Here is a 20,492-nt window from a genome sequence, read left to right on the forward strand (position 1 = left end):
CTCGGATGATGGGCAGAAAGTGCTTGCAAGCCTCGAAGACTGCTCTTAGTTCGAGAAAATTTATATGCTGAAGCGATTCCTGGGACGTCCATAGACCCTGCGCACGGAGCTCCCGAAGGTGGGCGCCCCAGCCGAGTAGAGAGGCATCTGTAGTGATTTGTAGAGCTGGTTTCTGGGCATGAAAGGGGACCCCTATTAGCATGTTGACGGGGTTGTCCCACCATGCCAGGGAAGATCGCACCTGACTGGGCAGAGAAACCACCCTGTTCGTACTGCGCACCCGGGGCGTGTACACAGTGAACAGCCAATGTTGAAGACTTCGCATATGGAGTCTGGCATGCGGAACCACATACGTGGTGGCCGCCATGTGTCCCAGTAGTTGCAGACAGGTAAGTATTCGGGACTTTGGAGAAATTGATACTGATTGCACCAGGTCCTGTATGAGTTGAAACCTCTGTACCGGCAAGTATGCCCTCGCGGTTAGGGAGTTGAGTCTTGCGCCGATAAACTCCAGGTCGCGAGTAGGTGTTAGGAAGGACTTCTCGACATTGATTATGAGCCCTAGGGCTGTGAACAAAGCAGTAGTTGTAGACACTGCCCTTGTGGCCTCGTCGAGTGTGGGAGCCTTTAGCAGGCAATCGTCCAGGTATGGGAAGATTGTAATATCGAGACGTCGCAGGTAGGCCGCCACTACCGCCAGGGTCTTGGAGAAAACCCGTGGGGCTGCCGATAGTCCGAAAGGCAGCACGCGATATTGATAGTGGTCGGACCCCACTGTGAACCGCAGGAATCTTCTGTGCGCCGGGTGTATAGTTATGTGGAAGTAGGCGTCTTGAAGATCGAGGGACGCGAACCAATCCCCTTTGTCGAGAGCCGGGATAATTGAAGATAACGTGACCATCTTGAATTTTTGCTTTCTCAGATGTCGGTTGAGCCGATGTAGGTCCAGGATAGGCCTCCAACCCCCTGATTTCTTCTGGGTGAGGAAATAGCGAGAGTAGAACCCTCTCCCCAAAAAGGGTGTCGGCACCCTTTCCACTGCCCCTAATATGAGAAGGCGTGACACCTCTTGACGTAGCAGCGTCTCGTGAAAGGGGTCCCTGAAAAGGGACGGGGCAGGAGGGGAGGGAGGGGGAAGAGAGGTGAAGGGGATGACATATCCTGAAGTAATTATGTCGTGAACCCACCGGTCGGTGGATATGACAGCCCAACGATGCTGGTAAGGTCTGAGACGATGATGGAATACGCCTTTTGTGATATCCGGAGTCTCTGTTAACGGGGTGGTCCGAAGTCCCTCGATCAACCCATCAAACCTGCTGTCGGCCCTGCTGCTGGACAGGCGTCTTGTTGGGTTGCTGGCGACGCTTTTGGGGCCGTTGCCTAGGCCTCTGTTGCTCGTATGGCCTGGCGCGTGGTGCCGCATATGAGAATGGTCTTTGTCTATTGTAGGGTATGTATCTCTTACGTCTGTAGGGGGGAGTGTACATCCCCAGCGTCTTCAGAGTCGTACGTGTGTCCTTGCCCGAGTGGAAGACCTGATCTGTCGACTGAGCAAAAAGCGATTTGCGATCAAAGGGCAAATCCTCCACCTTGGCCTGCATCTCCTTCGGGACAGCGGCTTGGTGCAGCCAAAACGCCCGACGCATGACTATGGCCGAAGCTGCGGATCTAGCAGCTACATCAGCCGTGTCAAGGGCGATCTGCAGGGCTGTTCGGGCGACTGTGTAGCCCTCTTGTATCACTGCCTTAAGCAACTGACGTTTGGAATCCGGCAAGTGCTCAAATAGAGGGATCAGCTTCGAATAGTTATCGAAATCGTGGTTTGCCAGCTGTGCCGCAAAATTACACATCCTCAGGGCAGAAGTAGAGGAGGAATATACTTTCCTGCCCAAGATATCCAGTCGTTTGGCCTCCTTGTCATTTGAGGGATTCTTGGTCTGAGATGATCTTGTTCTCTGTTGTGCGGCATCCACGACAAGGGAGTTAGGCTGAGGATGTGTAAAGAGAAACTCCATATCTTTCTGAGAGATGAAGTACTTCTTATCCGACCGCTTGTTAGTTGGTAGTGAAGTGGCCGGGGTCTGCCAGATGTCGTTGGCGATCTCAAGTATAGCTTCATCAAAGGGAAAAGCGAGCTTCGACTTTTGTGAAGGTTGTAAATTTTTGAGCAATCGATGTTGTTTCTGTTGCACGTCCGCGGTCTGAACGTCCTGGGATTGCGCAACTCTCTTAAAGAGCTCCTGGAACTGCTTGTGGTCCTCCGTAGTAGACAAGTCCGGAGGGACCACTGCATCATCCTGCGAGGATGAGGAACGCTGCGCCGGGGAATCAGGGCTCTGCTGCCCTTGAAGAGAAGTGTGTTCCTGCTTATCCTCGTGATATTGCGAATCCAGGTCCCCAGCCGAGGATGGTGGCGGTACATAAGGAGCAGACTCGTCCAGACCGTGTGAAGATTGATGCTGAGAAGAATGCGGTGATCGCGATCGCGAATACCTTCTGCGGCGAGATGAATGAGAAGAGTACTCATGATAATAGCGGTCCTCCCTCCGACTGCGACAGGGAGAGCGGCTGTATCTTCTCAATGTGCCATATCGCCGATGGTAGTCTGTACGGCGTGGGGATCTTGGTGAAAGGGACCTCCTATAGTAGTGTGAGGGCGACCCCGAATAGCGATCCCGATAGTATCGACGCGGCGATGAACGACGAGGTGACCTATAGTAGGGCTCCCTGGAGGTCGAGTAGCGGTGACTGTGACGATGGTAATCAGCATTGGACGAGGTAGGTGAGTCAGGTCCAGGTGAGAAGGCGACACTGTCCGGAGTTATTGATGGTGTCCGGACCCTGGCAGTCTTTTGCTGAGCTTTGGTTGGCACCGAGGCATCGCAGGCAGGCTGCAGAGGTGCCTGCGTGAGAACAGCTGACAGAGGAGAAGCCTCTGCCACTTGAACGTCTGCCACATGAACGGCAGAGTAAAGGCTCGGTGCAGCTTGATCCCCCGACAGGGTGAAAGCAGGAGGCTGGGCTGGCAGAGACTCCTGCGTGGGAGGTGCATCCGGTGCCGATATGCCCGGCACCGAGGAGCCCAGGGTGGCACCCAAGGAAGGCGCTGCGGGTGCCGGCATGGCTGGCTGCGGGCGCGCATGCGCCGGAACTCCCGGTGCCGGGGCTTCCCTTGCCGGTTCCGCAATCGCCGTTAGAGCCGTTGCCGGCACCGACTCTGCTCTCGATCCCTTCTTGAGCATCGGATCGGAGCTTTTGGGGCCGGCTGTAGTCAGGGCAGAAGAGCTACGGCCCTTGGCTGCCTTGCCCGCGGGGAGTCTCGGCGCATAGCCAGAGCTCCCCGGCTTGCCTGCATTGGCGCTTGGCGTCCCGTGGGTCCTGGGGGCTTGCCCGGGTTGCTGAGGAGATGCAGAGTGCGGCTCGGAGACCTCCGGAGCTTGGAGAGCCTTATTGAAGAGAAGGACTCTCAACCTAAGCTCCCGATCTTTTCTAGCGCGAGCTGTCATCTTCGCGCAGTGACAGCACTTGGTCGGGACATGAGTGTCCCCGAGACAGCGGACACAGCGGGAGTGTCCATCTGAGATGGAGATAGCCTCCTGGCACTGGAGGCACTTCTTGAAGCCGGGTGATCCTGGCATTCTTGAGTCCTTTCCTTTTCCCTTCTTTTTTTTTTTTTTTTTTTTGTCAATTTCAGTCAGGGAAACCCTGACCGCCCGCTGAAGAAAAGCGGCTTTTCTTTTCTTCTTTCTCTTGTTTTTTTTTTTTTTTTTAATAAAGGGGGAACTACAACTATAACAGATAACTACCTAACACTAACTAACAACAACTAGGATGGTTCTTCCCTCTCCCCTCAGAGAGGAGAAGGGAGCCTACACTAACTCCGTCTGCGGCTGCGGACGGTTGGAGAGAAACTGACGAGACCGGACCGCGCTCAGATGAAAGGCGCGAAGGGGGACTCGCGCATGCGCGGTCCGGCAGGGGGGCTACTGCTAGTGAAAATTCCTCCGGTTTGCGGCGCCGGGACGAGCCCAGCACCTCGAGTGGAGCACCCTCGGGGACACTACTCGATGAAGAACGTAGGTCTCTGCCTGATCTCCTAGCAAAGAAAACACACTCACCACCACTATTCTTACTTTGATAGAGAGCATCTAAAGTTTGCAGGTAGCATTTACGTCCTAAGATTACAAAGCAATACTATCTCCGGGTATGTCTAGACTACATGGCTCCATCGACGGAGCCATGTAGATTAGTTTACTAGACATAGGAAAATGAAGCAGTGATTTAAATAATCGCCGCTTCATTTACATCAAAATGGCTGCCTTGCTGTGCCTATCAGCTTCACTGTCATGGAAAAAACGGGATCGATCATCCTCAGTGCGTAGTATGCCACACAGTTCTCAGCAATGATGTCTTGAGCAACACTTGAAGAACCACCACAGTGCTTTAACAGACAAACCAAGAGAATTTTTTGCTGCTAAACTTCAAAATTTAAAACACATGAAGCTGGACACTACTGGAGCTTTTCATTAAGCATCGGTCAGAGTGGAAGAAGCATCTTATGAACTATCACTGCTCATCGCTAAAGCCAAGAAAGCGCACGTAATAGGAGAAACTCTTGTGAAGCCTTGATTATTGAAAGCAGATGATATTGTGCTTGGTGTCGAAAGCAAGAAAAAATTTTGCTTTCTGACAAGTCCGGGAAATGTCGCATCGACGACCTGGCAAAAGATCTTAAACTTCAAGTTGTGGAGGCAGTGTTGGCTTCTTTTTTCGCAATTCAGTGTGACGATAACACTGATGTACCACAACGCTGTCAGTTGCTCATCTACGTTCAATTCATTTACGATGGAACTGTGAAAAAACACCTGCTTTTTTCAAAAGAATTGATGACCACATCAAAGGCGTCTGATGTTATGAAAACAATTTCTGACTTTTTTGAAGAAAATAGACTTTCATGGGGAAAAACTGGTTGGCGTATGCACAGACGGTGCTCCAGCGATGCTTGGCTCTCGCTCTGGATTTGTGACATTGGTGAAAGAAAAAAAAATCCAGCTGTAACCATGACACACTCTGTCATACACAAACAAGCATAGGCTGCTAAAACCCTTCCAGATAATCTACGTGACTTGTAGAATTTGGCCATCAAAAGTTGTCAATTTTGTGAAGAACAGCGCTTTAAATACGAGACTTGGGAGTGAATCATAAAACTCTTGTTTCACATGGAATTATGATGTCTTTCCAAAGGTAACATGCTTTTGAGATTATTCAAACTGAAAGACGAAGTGGAAATTTCCCTCAAGCAACAGAAGAAAGAAGAAGAGTTATATCGTGCGTTTACGGACCAAATGTTTCAACTTTCACTGGCATACCTCATGGACATTTTTGAATCTCTGAACAACCTCAATTTGTCAAACAAAAGACACGTATGTTCTAAAATAGAAACTGGGTTTACTGAACAAAACTGGGGGGTGAATCTCTGGGGAGACTGGGAAAAGGAGGTGGGAGAGGAGCAGAGAGAGCGTGGGAAAGGGGAGGGGGAAACCTGGGAGGAGGGAGCTGAAAGGGGGAAGCAAGGGGAAGAAGGGGGAGGGGAAGCTCAGGGCCCAGGGTTGGGAGTCTCGCCGGACCAACTTGATTTTCATGCAAACCTACTCCTGGGTTTGCATGTGGCCTTTGGTGGCCAGGTTGGCAGCTATCCTGCCATAGACAGCCACGTTCCTCCATCTAGTGCAGAGATCATGGACTTTGGGGGCATCCCCCCCAAACCTGAATAAGGTCCATGATCTCCACCCTGGACCAGGAAGGCGCCCCCCTTCTCCAGCCCCTGTCAGGCTCCTGGGAGATGACAGACTGCTCCTGGGGAGCTGTGGAGGGCTGGCTGCCAGTGGCTTGCTGGCTCATGTTTTGGGGCCACTGGGTCAGGGGCCCCGGTGGCTACTGCTGGCTCTGGGCTGGCAGGCTTGGAGCTGGCACAGGCACTGTGGCCAGGGTCTATCCCTTTAATGGCTCCGGGGCTGGGGGAGAGGAGAGTAAGTTTTCCTGTTGTGCCCAGAGTGGCCACCAGGGCTCCCTGGGAAGGGCTGGAGGCCCCCTATTTCAAATTAAGTGTCTACACAGCACTTAATTCGAAAAAGCTATTTCGAATTTTGTGATACTCCTCGTAGAATGAGGTTTACCAAATTCAAATTGCAGTTTGCATGTATAGACACTATTAAAGTTAATTCGAAATAACGGCTGTTATTTCGAATTAACTTTACAGTGTAGACATACCCTATAACAATATCTAAATCATTACTGAAGATACTTAACAGAACCAGACCCAAAATAGTCCCCTGCAGAACCCTACTTGTTATGCCCTTCCAGCAGGATTGTGAACCATTAATAATTACTCTCTGAGAATGGTTATCCAGCCAGTTATTCACTCACCTTATAGTAGCCCCATCTAAGTTGAATTTGCCTAATTTATTGATAAGATCATGTTAGACCATATCAGATGTCTTATTAAAGTCTAGGTGTACCATGTCCACCGCTGTCTCCCTTAGCTTTCTTTGATAGTATAACGAATTTTGTGGCTATCAGATTGGTTTGACATGATTTGTTCTTTACAAATGCCTGCTGGCTGTTACCTATCACCCTGTTGTCTTCCAGGTGTCTGCAGATAATTTCTTAATTACTTGCCCCATTATCTTTCGAAGTTAAACTGACTGGTCTGTAGCTTCCTGTGTTGTTCTTATTTCCCTTTTTATAGATGGGCATTATATTTGCCCTTTTCTGGAATCTCTCCCGTCTTCCATGATTTTTCAAAGATGATAGCTAAAGGCGCAGATACCTCCTCTATCAGCTCCTTGAGCATTCTAGGATGCATTTCATCAGGCCCTGAAGTGAGAGAGTATCATTTAGCAGGGAAGCTCATATTTGCCTTTTCTTAATGATTCCCTGTGAACTAGGTAAATTCAAAATCAGTATCACAGGCAGTATGTTTGTTAGTTTAGCAGGAACATCTAACATGAAAACCGTTATAGTCTCAAACCCAGCCTCCATAGATTTTCAAGACTTTTTTGTTATTACAGTGATGTCACACACATTAGAGGTTTTTTGCTATATATCAAGTTCCTTTAATTTGGCACAATCATGCAGTAAGAGAAGAAGATCTTGTCCAATACCACATAGGAAAATTGGAGAGAGTTCAGAGAAGAGAGCCACAAGATGATTCACAATGAGAAAACAAGGAGCAGTCCTGTGGCACTTAGAGACTAACAAATATATTCGATTATGATCTTTCATGGGTAAAAACCACTTCATCAGATAAGTAGGAGTGGAAATTACCGAATCCAGGAATTACAGACTATGTGACAGCAAAAACAGTTACCTATCAACTGTAGAATGAAGCTAATTAAGTATCCTATTCATAGTATCTTATGTAGAAATGTGAATGTCAAAGGTGGAGGAAACGGCCTTTGTAGTGTATTAACCAGTTAATATCTTTATTCAAGTCCAAATTGATAGTGTCAAGCTTGTAAATGAAAGCACACTTATTGCTAGCGATGTAAAAGTGTAGGAAACACTTTTTTCCCTTGCAACTTTTTATTTTTACTGACAATCTCTCTCTATACACTAGTATCTTTATTTATGTATATGTGACCACTGCATTTTCCCTTTACACCTAGCTGCAGAAGGTGGTGGAGTTGACAGTCTCTCAGGAGAGAAAATGGACAAAAAATAACTATCAGAATCAGTTTTGCTCCAGGCAAGGTAGTGGGTTCACACATCTGTGCCTATTATGAACGTATTTTTTTTCATTACAACTTCTCATTTCAGTATCAATGCTTGTTTTGATTTTTTGCCCTGTCTTGTGTTTGATCAATAAACTTTCTATAGAATGCTCTTAGCCATTTGGTAAGCAACCAAATAAACCATGACTTCTCTGGGAAAAATAACAAATGTTTTAAAAATAACAAATTAATTATTTAAGTGGACAGTGAAAGAGTTTAACACCTTCAACTCTTTGGCCCTTAAAACCAAGTTCCTCATCCTATAAGCATGATGGACCTTCTTTGTTCCTAGATGTATGGCCTTGCATGTATTCATTCTGAAATGCCTATTGTTTCAGCAAGCAATCCAAATGGCCATGTCCTCACCATTATTTACCATTCCACTTCTCCCTGAAAGTTTTAATCAATATTAAATTTTCTTTCAGACCTTTGATAAAAATATTAGATAATGCCCTGAAACCAGAGAGATTACCATTTTAAAAAAGAATATATGCATGGTTCCTCACTAACAATTACATTAATTTCTTAGCTAGTTTCTCATCCAATGTGCTATAATGATTTCGCATTTATTTTTCATTAAAATATTCTATATTAAGTCAAATGACTTATGTAAGTCAAAACGATTAACCCAATTACCTTTATCAAACTTGTAATCACTTCAAAAAAACATCATCAAGTCCATCTGATAGGCCCATTTTTATTCTATTATGTTTAATAGCTTCACTTACCAGCATTTAGGTCCTTACTGATTGAGAGTCCCTTGCTGGCCATTCCATTATTTTGTCCGAGAGAATGTCAAGCTAAATGGGCACATTAGTATTCTTTCAGTATTCTGAGGCTTTCCCTCCATTGGAAGGTTTATTGAAAGTCTAACACCAGCAATACAGAAAGCTCTAGTTCAAGTTATCTGGGCCAGCTTTAAAATGTTTTATCAGGGTGCAGTTAGGTTGTTTAGGTGCCAAATGTGTATTTCCATACCTTAAACATTTCAGTATTTATTTACTAGTGCTTTAACTACTGAGTTTTACTGCTTGATTTAGGGATGAATTACAACATCCCTGCAATTTCTAGTCCATTGAGAAAATGGTTTTCAAGTAGGCACTGGAAAATTAATACTTTGGAATGCCAAACTGAACTGCTATACATGTTATTGTTTCTTATTTTTTACTATATATGTAGTGGAAAAAATGGTTCACTGTAGCCACCATATGTCCCCAGCGCAAAAACGGATCAGCAGAAAATATGCAAATGAGATCATGACTCATGTAAATGAGTCCCTCATTAGCATATTTTTGGTCAAGTTCGCAGTGTAGACATAGCCAGAGAGAAACAAATCCTGAGTAGTTCAGGACTATCTTATCTTATTCAATTCACTTCTTGTTTGTTATCCAGAGTGGGCTGAGGAGGAGAGGGCTGAGCTTACGCCGTAGCTGAGAGCAGTGAAGGAGGAACTGAGGGGAAGAGGGCTGCACACACTACCTCAAAGGTGGGAATGCTGCCCACCTGATCACTGCTTAAAGTCTCCAACCCATGATGCCGGAACGAGCCCGACACCAACAGCAGAGCACCCACAGGGACACCTCTCAAAGAAGAACTCTTGCAATATCCATAGTGCAAAAACAGATTGACTGTATCTACAGTGGTAGAATGCTATACAAAATGTGAGGTCCAAGAGGAAAAGCAAAAAGAGATTATCCATGGAGGTGAACTGGCACACAAACAAGGATTCAGACTTGGCCGAAAGAGTATAAAATGTAACTGGTTTCAGAGAGGTAGTCAGGTTAGTCTAGTTCATCAAAAGCAAGTGCCACTGGACTCCTTGTTGTTTTATAAAATACTAGGGGGCTGTGAACCCTGCTCACTACACTTGCCAACCCCACTCTGTCTGCCACAGCCAGATTGTGTCCTCTTCTCCTACCTGTGCCACAACAGGAGAGGCCTGCCGCCAGCCAGTACTTTCTGTGGCCAGATGGGGGCTGGACCATGGGGCCTGCCCCAGGATGGGGGATGGGGACAGGACACAGCAGCCAGATTGGGGGCTGGACCCTTACTGGGTCCTTGCTGACCAGGCTTCATTTCAAATCAAGTAAAATATTATGTCCAACATAAAAAGGTTTCAACATTGTCTTTATTTATGGCAGGGGTGATTAATCTTTTTTGGGTCAGGAGCCATTGACGCACAGAAAAAAATCAGTTAGGGACAACACAAGTGAGAAGGAACAATAAACCCCTCCAAAAACCCCCAACCCTCACTGATGTGGCCCCCAATTGAAACACCTCACTCCCCTGGTGCTCCAGCCCCATGTGGGGGGAGGACTGAGGTTCAAGGCCTTAAAGCAAATTACCTCTTCTGGGATTCCAGGGTTAGTGGATTTTGTGCGCCCCCTAGGCTCTAGGGTGGGGCCAAAAATGAAAGGTTCAGTGTATGGGACAGGGTGCTGGTCAGTGGGATAAAGATGGGGGTGCAGGATCTGGGCAGGAGATGGGGTACAGAAGGGGCTGAGGGTACAAGGTAGCATTCAAGAGCAGGCTGGGGGTAGGGTGTCTCGCTGAGGGGACAGGAGTAGGGTAGGGTACAGGAGTGGGCTGGGAACAGGGTATCTGGCCAAGAGGGAGGGGGCAAGAGCAGACTGGGGGCAGGGTGTCTGGCCAGGGAACAGGGGGCAAGAGCGGGCTGGGGGTGAGTGGTTTCCACAGGAGGTGTGAGTGAGGAAGCTGGGAGTGCAGGGTCTGCACACAAGGTGGTCTTTACTGGTCTTCAGGCCCCAGGCCAGTCTCAGGCTAGGCCTCCCACTGCTCCCATTAGCTGGAATCTGGCCAATGGAAGCAACAGGGAAAGCCTCCAGACAGCACGCTGGTGCTTCTTCCCCATGCAGTGAGGCTCAGGGCTTTCTCTCCTCCACCCCACGCCTCCCCCTGCAGGGGGAAGCAAGCACTGGTGCTCCAACCATGCAGGGGAGGAAGGAGGGAGATGCTGCAGTGCCAGGCAGAGGGGGCCTGGGCTGCTCAGGTCAATGCCGCTGGGCACCTCCTCACCCACCTCACAGAAGCGCCACTCACTGCTGTAGCCCTTGTAAAAAAATATATTGTCCCTACATACATATGTTCTAAGGCCAGAAAGAATCGTTGTGATCATCTAGTCTGATCTCCTACAAAACACAGGTCACAGAACCTCCCAAAAATAATTTCTAAAGATCATTTAGAAAAACATCCAACCTTGATTTTACAATTGCTACTGATGGAGAATCCATCACAACTTTTGGTAAACTATTCTAATGGTTAATTTCTTCTGCTGTTTAAAAACGTACACCATAATTCCAGTCTGAATTTGTCCAGTTTCAAATTCCAGCCACTGTACTGTGTTATACCTTTCATTATCAAATATATGTTCCTAATACAGGTACTTATACAACAATAGTTCTCGACAAGAGGTCCATGGACCTCTGCAAGACTGCAGCTTACACATAGGATTTCCTGATGAGTTCATATTTCCATTTCAAATATTTTAGGGGTTCATAAATGAAAACACACTGAAAACCACTACTCTCTCTTACCCTTCCTTTTCTTTGTTACATTAAATAGACTGAGTTCCTTGAGTCTAGCATGAGGCTTTCCACCTGCCACCCCACTCCCAGGGAGCTGGCTGCTGCCCCACGCTGCTACCTCTGAGGATAGGACAAGAAGCAACGGACTTAAACTGCAGCAAGGGAGGTTTAGGATGGACATAAGGAAAAACTTCCTGCCAGGGTGTTTTAACACTGGAATACATTGCCTAGAGAGGTTGTGGAATCTCCATCTCTGGAGATATTTAAGAGAAGGTTGGACAGACATCTACCAGGGATGATCTAGATCAGCAGTGCACAGCCCGTGGATCGGTCACGGCTGTCTTCTTGGGGGAGAAAGGGGGAGTTCGCAGAAGTCATCCGGCATTTTCTTTTCCTGACTCGGCACCCAACGTACACACAGGGGTGGGAGGGAGTGGCAGTGGAGCAGAATGGTGCTTCAAATTAAAGGGGCCACAACAAAATGTTTGGCGGGTTTTTATTGTTTGGTTTTGGGTTTTTTTTGTTTTTTTGCTTAACAAAAGTTGTCCCGGCTCTGGGGGTCACAAATGAAAAAAGGTTGAGCACCACTGATCTAGATCAGAGTTTCTCAACCAGTGGTACAAGTACCCCTAGGGGTACTCGAGAGAAGTCTTGAGGGTACGTCACCACAACTGAAATTTGGAGAAAACTGAATTTTTGGTTTAAGTTTTACTGCTTTTTATTATTTTTGTACTTTTTACACCCAAAAACTTCATCGTCTGCCCAGCTACGATTAAGTTGTTTAAACAAATGTGTTGCAATGGTTAAAAAATTGGGTCTGAAAACTGTAGGTACTGGTGGTACTAATAATTTGTTTTAAAGGGGGTACTTTCTTATTAAAAAAAAAAAAAAAGGTTGAAAAACACTGATCTAGATGGCGCTTGGTCCTTCTGCGAGGGCAGGGGACTGGACTTGATGATCTCTCAAGGTCCCTTCCAGTTCTAGTGTTCTGTGATTCTGTCCCTACCAGAAACACACCACCTTCATGATTTCCCATTTACTGTTACATTTTAAGACCAAACAGCCAGTTTTTACTCCATTTTGTGCATGACAGGTTAATTTCACATTTAAATTTTTTAGTTTTTTTTAAATCAAAACATTGTGTGATACCAGCTCAAATGCCTTTCAAAAGTTTGTAAGTGTATTTCTGTCAATGCTATTAGCTTTATCCACTAAACTTGTAAGCTCATCACAAAAAGATCAAGTTAGTTTGACAGGACCCATTTTCAATAAACAATTTTGATTGCCCTTAATTACATTATTCTCCTTTAATTCTTTATAATCAAGTCCAATATGCACCAGTACATTATCTTGCCCAGGGCTGATGTCAAGCAGACAAACCTACCTGGCTAATACCATTTACCCTAGATAATGGCTAACATTAGCTTTCTTCCAGATCTACTTGGATCAGATCTACTTTCTTCCCTAGTGTGCCAAGCCTTATTGAAAATCAACATTAATGGTCCAGATTGCTCCTCAGCCTGTTTCTTCAAATTTCTTGGATACAAGTTACCTAGACTAGCTGATTTTAAAATGTCTAACTCTAGTAGCTTCTCTTTAACATTCTCCAGAGACACTCCCTTCTCTTGAACATGTTAAAAATGTAACATCAGAGCTCAACTGGTTATATAACAGGTTATACAGTAAAACTCCGATGGTCCGGCATCTGATGGCCCAGCACTCCTGATGGTCTGGGCAGCCGACCATTGGAGCTGCTCTGCCCCCAGCTTCCCCGATTCTGCCGCTGCTAAAACTGACCAGCAGCTGAATCAGGGAAGCTGGGGGCAGAGCAGCTGGAGTGCTGCCGGGTAGGTCCCCTAGCGCTGCCCCTCGGCGCTGCAGGACCAACCCGGCAGCACCCCAGCTGTCCCCGATTCAGCCGCTGCTGAAACTGACCAGCGGCTGACTCCAGGAAGCCAGAGGTAGAGCTGCTCTGCCCCGGCTTCCTGAAGTCAGCCGCTGGTCAGTTTCAGCAGCAGCTGACTTGGGTATATGTGGGACAGAGCAGCTGGGGTGCTGCCGGGTTGGTCCCACAGCGCCGAGGAGCGGCGCTACTGGACCAACCCAGCAGCACCCCAGCTGCTCTGCCCCAGACATCCCCAAGTCAGCCGCTGTTGAAACTGACCAGCGGCTGACTCCAGGAAGCCAGGGGCAGAGCAGCTCTGCCTCGGGCTTGCTGGGGTGCTGCTGGGTTGGTCCAGTAGCGCCGCTCCTCGGCGCTGTGGGACCAACCCGGCGTCCTGATTCAGCCGCTGCTGAAACTGACCAGTGGCTGACTCCAGGAAGCCCGGGGCAGAGCAGCTCTGCCTCGGGCTTCCTGGAGTCAGCCGCTGATCAGTTTCAGCAGTGGCTGACTTGGGGACACCTGGGGCAGAGCAACTGGGGTGCTGCCGGGTTGGTCCAGTAGCGCCGAGGAGCAGCGTTGCCGGACCAACCCAGCAGCACCACAGCTGCTCTGCCCCAGGCGTCCCCAAGAACAGCTGGGGTGCTGCCGGGTTGGTCTCGCCGCATCAAGAGTCGGCGCTACCGGACAAACCCAGCAGCACTCCAGCTGCTCTGCTGCAGGCATCCCGATTCAGCCACTGCTGAAACTGACCAGCAGCGGCTGAATCAGGGACGCCTGGGGCAGAGCCGGACTATCAGAAGGGGGGGCTATGAGGGGTCTGGCCCCAGACTCCTCATAGCCCCCCCTTCCGATAGTCCGGCATATCTGATAATCCGGTACCCCCTGGGTCCTAAAGGTGCCGGATTATTGGAAGTTTATATCCTGGTCTTCCCTTTGCAGCTCATATTTTTGCATCATTTCGTTATGGTTCTACAGGAATCAGACCTTACTCTTATTAATTTAAGATTTTTATTCTTTCATTCAATGACCCATATTTTTTACTCCTCCAACAAAGATTGATCCCTTGTTTGTGTTCCAGTGCACTTCCATAAATCTCTCTGCTTTTCCTCCTCTTGGAACCCACATTTGGTAGAGTATTGCACCACTATAGGTGGTCAATCTGTTCTGCAATGAAACTGTTTTTAAAACAGCAGTACACCATAAAGTACTGTTTCAAAAAAAAAAAAAAAAAATCCATCAATAATATTCAGATAACCACACCACATGAATAAGCTACGCCTTAAATGTATTCACCATGTAAATAAAAAGTATGATAAAGCATACTTCAAATGTATAAAAAAGAAATCTCACCATTTCACAACATGATACCAATTCATATTATATCTGCTATTCTGTAGCCAATTTCCCCACCCTTAGTTTAAGAATATATTGACAACACATTTCTAATGTATGCAGTTCACCAATTACAAAGCTGATGCCAGTTTGCTTCCTCAACATGCCACTAGTCACAGAAGACTTCAACTTTGCTTTTCCATGTTATATAAAAACAGCAGACAAACATAACTGCTAAATTAATCACTGGAGGTCAATCATAGATGAAATAAAACAATTAACAGTCTTGCCAGTGAGTGCAGAGGCCAGGACTGCATGACCCACATGGTTCATTCCAGGCCTAAGTTTATCATCAATACTGGTGGAAGTGGAGAGAAGGAAGATAAGTCCCTTTCAACACTCAGAAAACCCAGAGCTCTGGGGAATTCTTCCTGTTGGTAGACTCAACCCATTGGAAGATGTAGTATAAAATATGCTCCTGAGATAAAATGGCTCTCGACTGCTTAATCCCACAACAATTTCAGACATGCTGGCCATCTTGATCACATTCCCTGCAAAGTAGTATATATTGTCCTCCAAACTTTCACCATGACAGTACATGCTAGGAATTTATCAATGACAAACTGGTGCCTAGAAGACCAGTAACTATCATGAGTGGAAAGTTTCCACCGAAATTAGCACAGGGAGGGAGCTCTCATCCTTATAATTGGCACTGAGTGTGTTAGTCTGCAGAAGACTTTCTAATCCTGCCAATACTGGTCATTCCAGATCACAACTACAACTAGGTTTCACCATTTATGATTTTATAGACTTCTATCATATCCCCCTTAGTCGCTCTTTTCCAAAATAAAGAGTCCCAGTCTTATTAATCTCTCCTGATACAGAAGCAGTTCCATACCCCTAACAGAAGCCGTTCCATACCCCTACTCATTTTAATTGCCCTGCTCTATATATTTTTTTCCATTTCTAATATAACTTTTTGAGATGGAACAACCAAAACTGCATTTAGTATTCAAGGTGTGGGCATACCATGGATGTATATAGAGGCATGATATTATTGTCTTATTATCCATCTCTTTCCTAGTGGTTCCTAACATTTAACTTGCTTTTTTGACTGTTGCTGAATACTGAGTAGATGTTTCCAGAGAACTATCCACAAATAAACTTAAGAAACAACAAATGGTCTGGTAGCACTTTATAGACTAACATGATACTAACATGTAAATGGTATCATGAGCTTTCATGGGCACAGCCCACTTCTTCAGATGACCCGTTTTATCCTTTACAGTTTATCCTGTGCAGACTAACTTGGCTACCCCCTGAAGCTATCCACAAATAGTCAGAGATCTCTTTCTTGAGTGGTAACAGCTAATTTTAGATTCCATCATTTTGTATGTACAGTTGGAATTATATTTTCCAGTATGCATTAAATCTGCATTTATCAATCTTGAACATCGCCTGTCATTTGCGGCCCAATTTTGTGAAATTCCTTTGTAACTCTAACAATCTGCTTACAACTTACTATCTTGAGTAATATTTTTTATCTGCAAATTTTGTTCTTTCAGTTTTCACACTTTTTTCCAGAACATTTATAAATATGTTGAACTCCAGCCACAGTACAGATTCCTGGGAGACCTCTCCTTCTCCTCCCTCCCTCCCTCCCCAGAAGAACTAAACATGTAACTCCTACCCTTTTTTCTGGACTTTTAACCAGTTGGTGATTCATAAGAGGAAAGACCCTCTCATCCCACAACAGCTTTGTTTGCTTAAAAGTCTTCAGTGAGGAACGTTGTCAAAGCTTTCTGAAAATCCAAGTACACTAGGCACTAAATCACCCTTATCCACCATTGCTTACCTGCTCAAAGAGCTCCCATGAAAAAGACAGCAAAGTATATGGTCATTCAGACAACCAGTTGGCTTTTGCTTTTGGGGGGATTGATTTTTGTTCCTGGTGGGAGGAGGGATTAGATAATTGAAAACATACATTTCCTTGGGAAGGGGGAAAAGATGCATTTGTTTAATTATTATAACCTATAGATGTCCCATCCACTTCTGAGTTCCCCATTAAGGAATAGTAAGAAACTGCACCTTTGAAAAAGGTGTAAAAGTCAGTTCTGCTCACAATTGTCAAGAACAAATAGTTGATCACATCCAGTGCAGAGAGAATTATTTCACATAAAACCTGAGTTCAAAATTGAAGGGATAATAAAGATGGTCTTATAACCTTAATTATAAACTTAAAAGTTAGTCTGTACAGGATAACCTTAAAAAACAACAAGTACTTTAAAGCACTTTAAAGACTAACAAAACATGTAGATGGCTTCATGAGCTTTCATGGGCACAGCCCACTTCTCCAAATGACCTTTAATTATGAAGATAGCACTTAGTATCACAACATACAGGTAATACCCATTTTTATTCTTTTTCACTAATTACCGTGTGCACAGGCACTTAAGTGCATGTTCTGCGACAGCATCCATAGACCTTTTAGCAGGATGTATCCTATGCTCCATCCGTTTAGGAATATTTCTAATCTCGGTGTGTACGATACGGCGAGTGAATCAATTCATTGCAATTCAGCGTGTTTCCCTACGAATTCCAAGTGGGCGACCGGGGGGGGTGCGACACGACGGACACTTACAGGAGCAATTCTGAAGCGAGCCCACGAGAGTGACTCTCCCCTCGCTCCTCCTGTCGGAGCCGAACTCGCTCTGCTCCGGGCCCCCTCCCCCCGCCGGGCTCGGACCCGCACTTACCGGCCGCCCCCGCGCTCTAAGATGGTGGCCGGCTCTGCCCCGGAGCGCAGCGCGCCGAGCCCAGCCCCTAGGAGGCGCCGCCCAGGGCGCCCGGGCCAACAAAGGCGGCGGCCGCGGCGCTGTCCGAGTCCTCCCCGGGCTCGCCCCACGCGGGGCTCGCCTCGCGCCCGGGCCCGCCCCCCCCAGGAGCCTCGCGCACAAAGGCCGCGGCGGGCCGGCACTCACCGGCGGCGGCCGCACCTTGCAGATGCCGGTCTGCTCGGCGATGGGCCGGATCTTGTGGATGAAGGCGAAGGGGTCGGCGAACTCCTCCCAGCTGGGCTCGAACACCGGGCACTCGGGCGGCGGCAGGAACTCGGCCATGGTCGGCAGCGCCTCAGCCCGGGCCGCCAACTCGCCTCCAACTGACGCTGGGCGCCGCGCGCCGCTGCAACGGCCGTGCGCCTCCGCCGGGCGCGAGAGAAAAGAGTCCGGCCGCCTGAGGGAGCGCGCGGGCCCCCAGGCCCCGGGGGGCGGCCATCAAGGCCCTTCTGTTCCCGGGAGTGGGGGGCTCTGCGGACCGCGTGCGAGTGCAGGTCACTGGGGGGGTGCCAGCTGCGGGGTTTTCAAACAGGCCGTACACACCCCTGCCACTGGGAGAAGGGCTCTACAGAATTACTCCTCTAGAGCAGATGATAGAGCTGGGCAGGGAACCTCGGGGCCAGATGTGCCTGGGGCTCAGGCCTCCCCCCAGCACTGGGGAGCTGGCGCTGCCAGCCCCTCCGCAGCACCACGCAGGACTGGAGCACACAAACTCTGCTGTGCAAGGGGACTGTGAGGACTGACTTTCTCCTCAATCAGTGGCCACTCAGTGTGTGTGTAGGGGGGGGGGGTTATTTTATTTTGTTTCTCACTTGTGTGTGGTCCCCTACAGGTTTTCAGTGGGTCAGTGGCCCCCTAACTCAAGAAACGTTCACCACTCCTGCTTTAGAGCCAGCACAAAGCAAAATGTAGTACTAGAATCACACAAAAAATACACTAAACTTGCAAAGTGTGGTGTCTGGCATGTGGTGTCAGCTCTGGGTAGTAAGTCAGCTCTGGGGAAGCTGTTTATTTGTCCATTGTGTAGTGTGAGACTCGGTCTTGTTCCCCCACTGCCAGATTATGTACAGTTTTTCTTCATATTTCAATAGAACCTCTTCTCCATGCTGATAATTTGAGGGGATTTGTTTTCTTGTTTTTTTGCACTCACTGTAGTCTGCATACCAGTGCCTCTCTGTTTCAAACTCATCCATCACACCGAATGCACACCTCCTCTCTGGGCTTGTACCGTACTTCATATATATTTTCATCCCTGATTCTGGTTTTGGTGTGGCATTTGTTCACTTAGGGCTTGTCTACACTTCCACTTTACAGCACTGTAACTTTCTCCTTCGGGGATATACCACCCAGCTCAGTGCAGCAAATTACAGCACTGTAAAGCACTATTGTAAAGAAGATCCCAGCACTGGGAGTGACTGCTCCTCTCATGAAAGTGGTATGCCTACGGTGCTTGGGAGCCTCTGCTCCCAAGGTTGGTGTCATGACCAAAACAACCTAGTAATGTAGAAAGCCTTAGTTTTAAATTACTATCATTGCAACAGACTGCTCCTAGAAGAGTTTGCAGAGGAAGCTCTACTACTGAGAAACACCCATCACCTTGATTTGTAATAACTGTGACAATTTTCTTCCACTATTTGATCTGAGGAAGTGGGTCTGGCCCACGAAAGCTCATCACCTATTAAACCATCTTGCTAGTCTTTAAAGTGCTACACAGTCCTGTTTTTTGTTTCAGCTACACCAGAGTAACACGGCTACATTTCTACCTGTATTCCTTAACGGCTGCATCTAGACTGGCATGATTTTGCGCAAATACTTATAACGGAAAAGTTTTTCCATTAAAAGTATTTGCGCAAGAGAGCATCTATACTGGCATGTGCCTTTGTGCAAAAGATTTGCTTTTGTGCAAAAGCATCCGTGCCAGTATAGATGCTGTCTTGTGCAAGAAAGCTCCGATGGCCATTTTAGCCATCAAGCTTTCTTGCACAAGAAATTAACGTTGCTGTCTACACTGGCCCTCTTGCGCAAGAATACTTTATCCCTGAGCGGGAGCGTCAGAGTATTTAAGCAAGAACCACTGATTTTGTACATTACAAAGTCAGTGTTCTTGCGCAAATATTCCCCGCCAGTGTAGACAGGCGGCATGATTTTGCACAAAATCATGCCAGTCTAGAAGCAGCCAATGAGTATGCATCTATCCCAGCACTGGTAGCATTTCTATTTGAATGAACAACAGTGGTTGATTTTGTTGGAGACCTTTCTTTGTTTTGAGAGGCAATTACTTTAGGGACTGTTGCAATTACTGATTCCCTCTACTTCTCCTGCCAGAGGGGATCCCCAGGGGCCTCTTTGGATTAGCTCCATCCAGGCAACTACAGCCACATGGGTCTCCTCTCTCTTTATGATGCATGTTTACATGTGCGGAGAGATCTACCACAGCTGACAGCCAGCCCAGCACCGGCACTTGTTTTTTAAAGAGCCTCTCCGTTCCCTGGGATAGGCTGGGGCCGGGCAGCGTCACAGGGGAGCCCCGGCGGACTCATTGTCCTGTAGAGGCGCGTTTGCCGCACGCGCGCTGCATGGCACAAGGGCAGGCGCAGCGTTGCTGCCGCTAAGCCGGCACCCACCCGCCTCCAGGAGACCCTGGCGCTACGCTGGGACTGTGCGGGCTGCTGCCCAGCTGAGGATGTAAAGCGTGTGAGCGCTCTACCGGGGAGAAGCCTTTGTGCTCTCCGCTGGGACTGGGAATTCAGTTAGGGGCCATGTCCTTGAGACAGAGCAAAGGGATCCCAGCACCCTGCCTCGTGGGCACAGAGCCCGCGCCTTCTCCCAAAGCAAGTGGGGAGTCCGCCCCCCAGCGAACTTTTATCTGCCCTTTGCCCTTCCCACGGCAGAGCCTGGGCTCGAAGGGCAGCACCCAAGTTGTGCACAGACTTCCTGCCCCGCATCGTAATGGCTGCTGGGTTCCGCCTTCCCCCTCTCCCGCCCGCTTCAGACCCAAGCCAGGAGCGGCCTCTGCCGTGCTGGGGGTCGGGGCTCCGGATCGGGACATGACCCAGGTCTTCAGGAAAGTCACTGGCGATGGAGCTCAGGCCACGTGCATGATGCCATAGAAAGGGGGGGA

General features: G+C 47.7%; 2 protein-coding genes across 8 annotated transcripts in view; both read right to left on the bottom strand.

The window, feature by feature from the left end:
* Window positions 1-17,809, bottom strand: part of KDM5B (lysine demethylase 5B) — a 145,550-nt gene extending 127,741 nt beyond the window's left edge. For 2 of the 7 annotated variants that reach the window (XM_075909915.1, XM_075909913.1), the window contains exon 1: window positions 17,531-17,808. In XM_075909915.1, coding sequence (XP_075766030.1) covers window positions 17,531-17,653 — 123 coding nt within the window. In that variant the 5' untranslated portion in view covers window positions 17,654-17,808. Of the gene's footprint in view, window positions 1-16,970; window positions 17,115-17,515 lie in introns of those variants that run through there. The other 5 variants (XM_075909918.1, XM_075909914.1, XM_075909916.1 and 2 more) reach the window with 4 other exon arrangements.
* On the bottom strand, window positions 1,172-17,496 carry LOC142820870 (uncharacterized). Its single transcript, XM_075909919.1, has 2 exons — window positions 17,291-17,496; window positions 1,172-6,876 (listed from the first exon to the last, which is right to left on the bottom strand). The coding sequence occupies exon 2, from the start codon at window positions 3,636-3,638 to the stop codon at window positions 1,308-1,310; it is 2,331 nt and encodes a 776-aa protein (XP_075766034.1). The 5' UTR covers window positions 3,639-6,876; window positions 17,291-17,496; the 3' UTR covers window positions 1,172-1,307.
* Window positions 17,810-20,492: the final 2,683 nt, after the last annotated feature.

The sequence above is a fragment of the Pelodiscus sinensis genome, chromosome 27 (assembly GCF_049634645.1).
Source record: "Pelodiscus sinensis isolate JC-2024 chromosome 27, ASM4963464v1, whole genome shotgun sequence".
Classification (NCBI taxonomy): Eukaryota; Metazoa; Chordata; order Testudines; family Trionychidae; genus Pelodiscus; species Pelodiscus sinensis.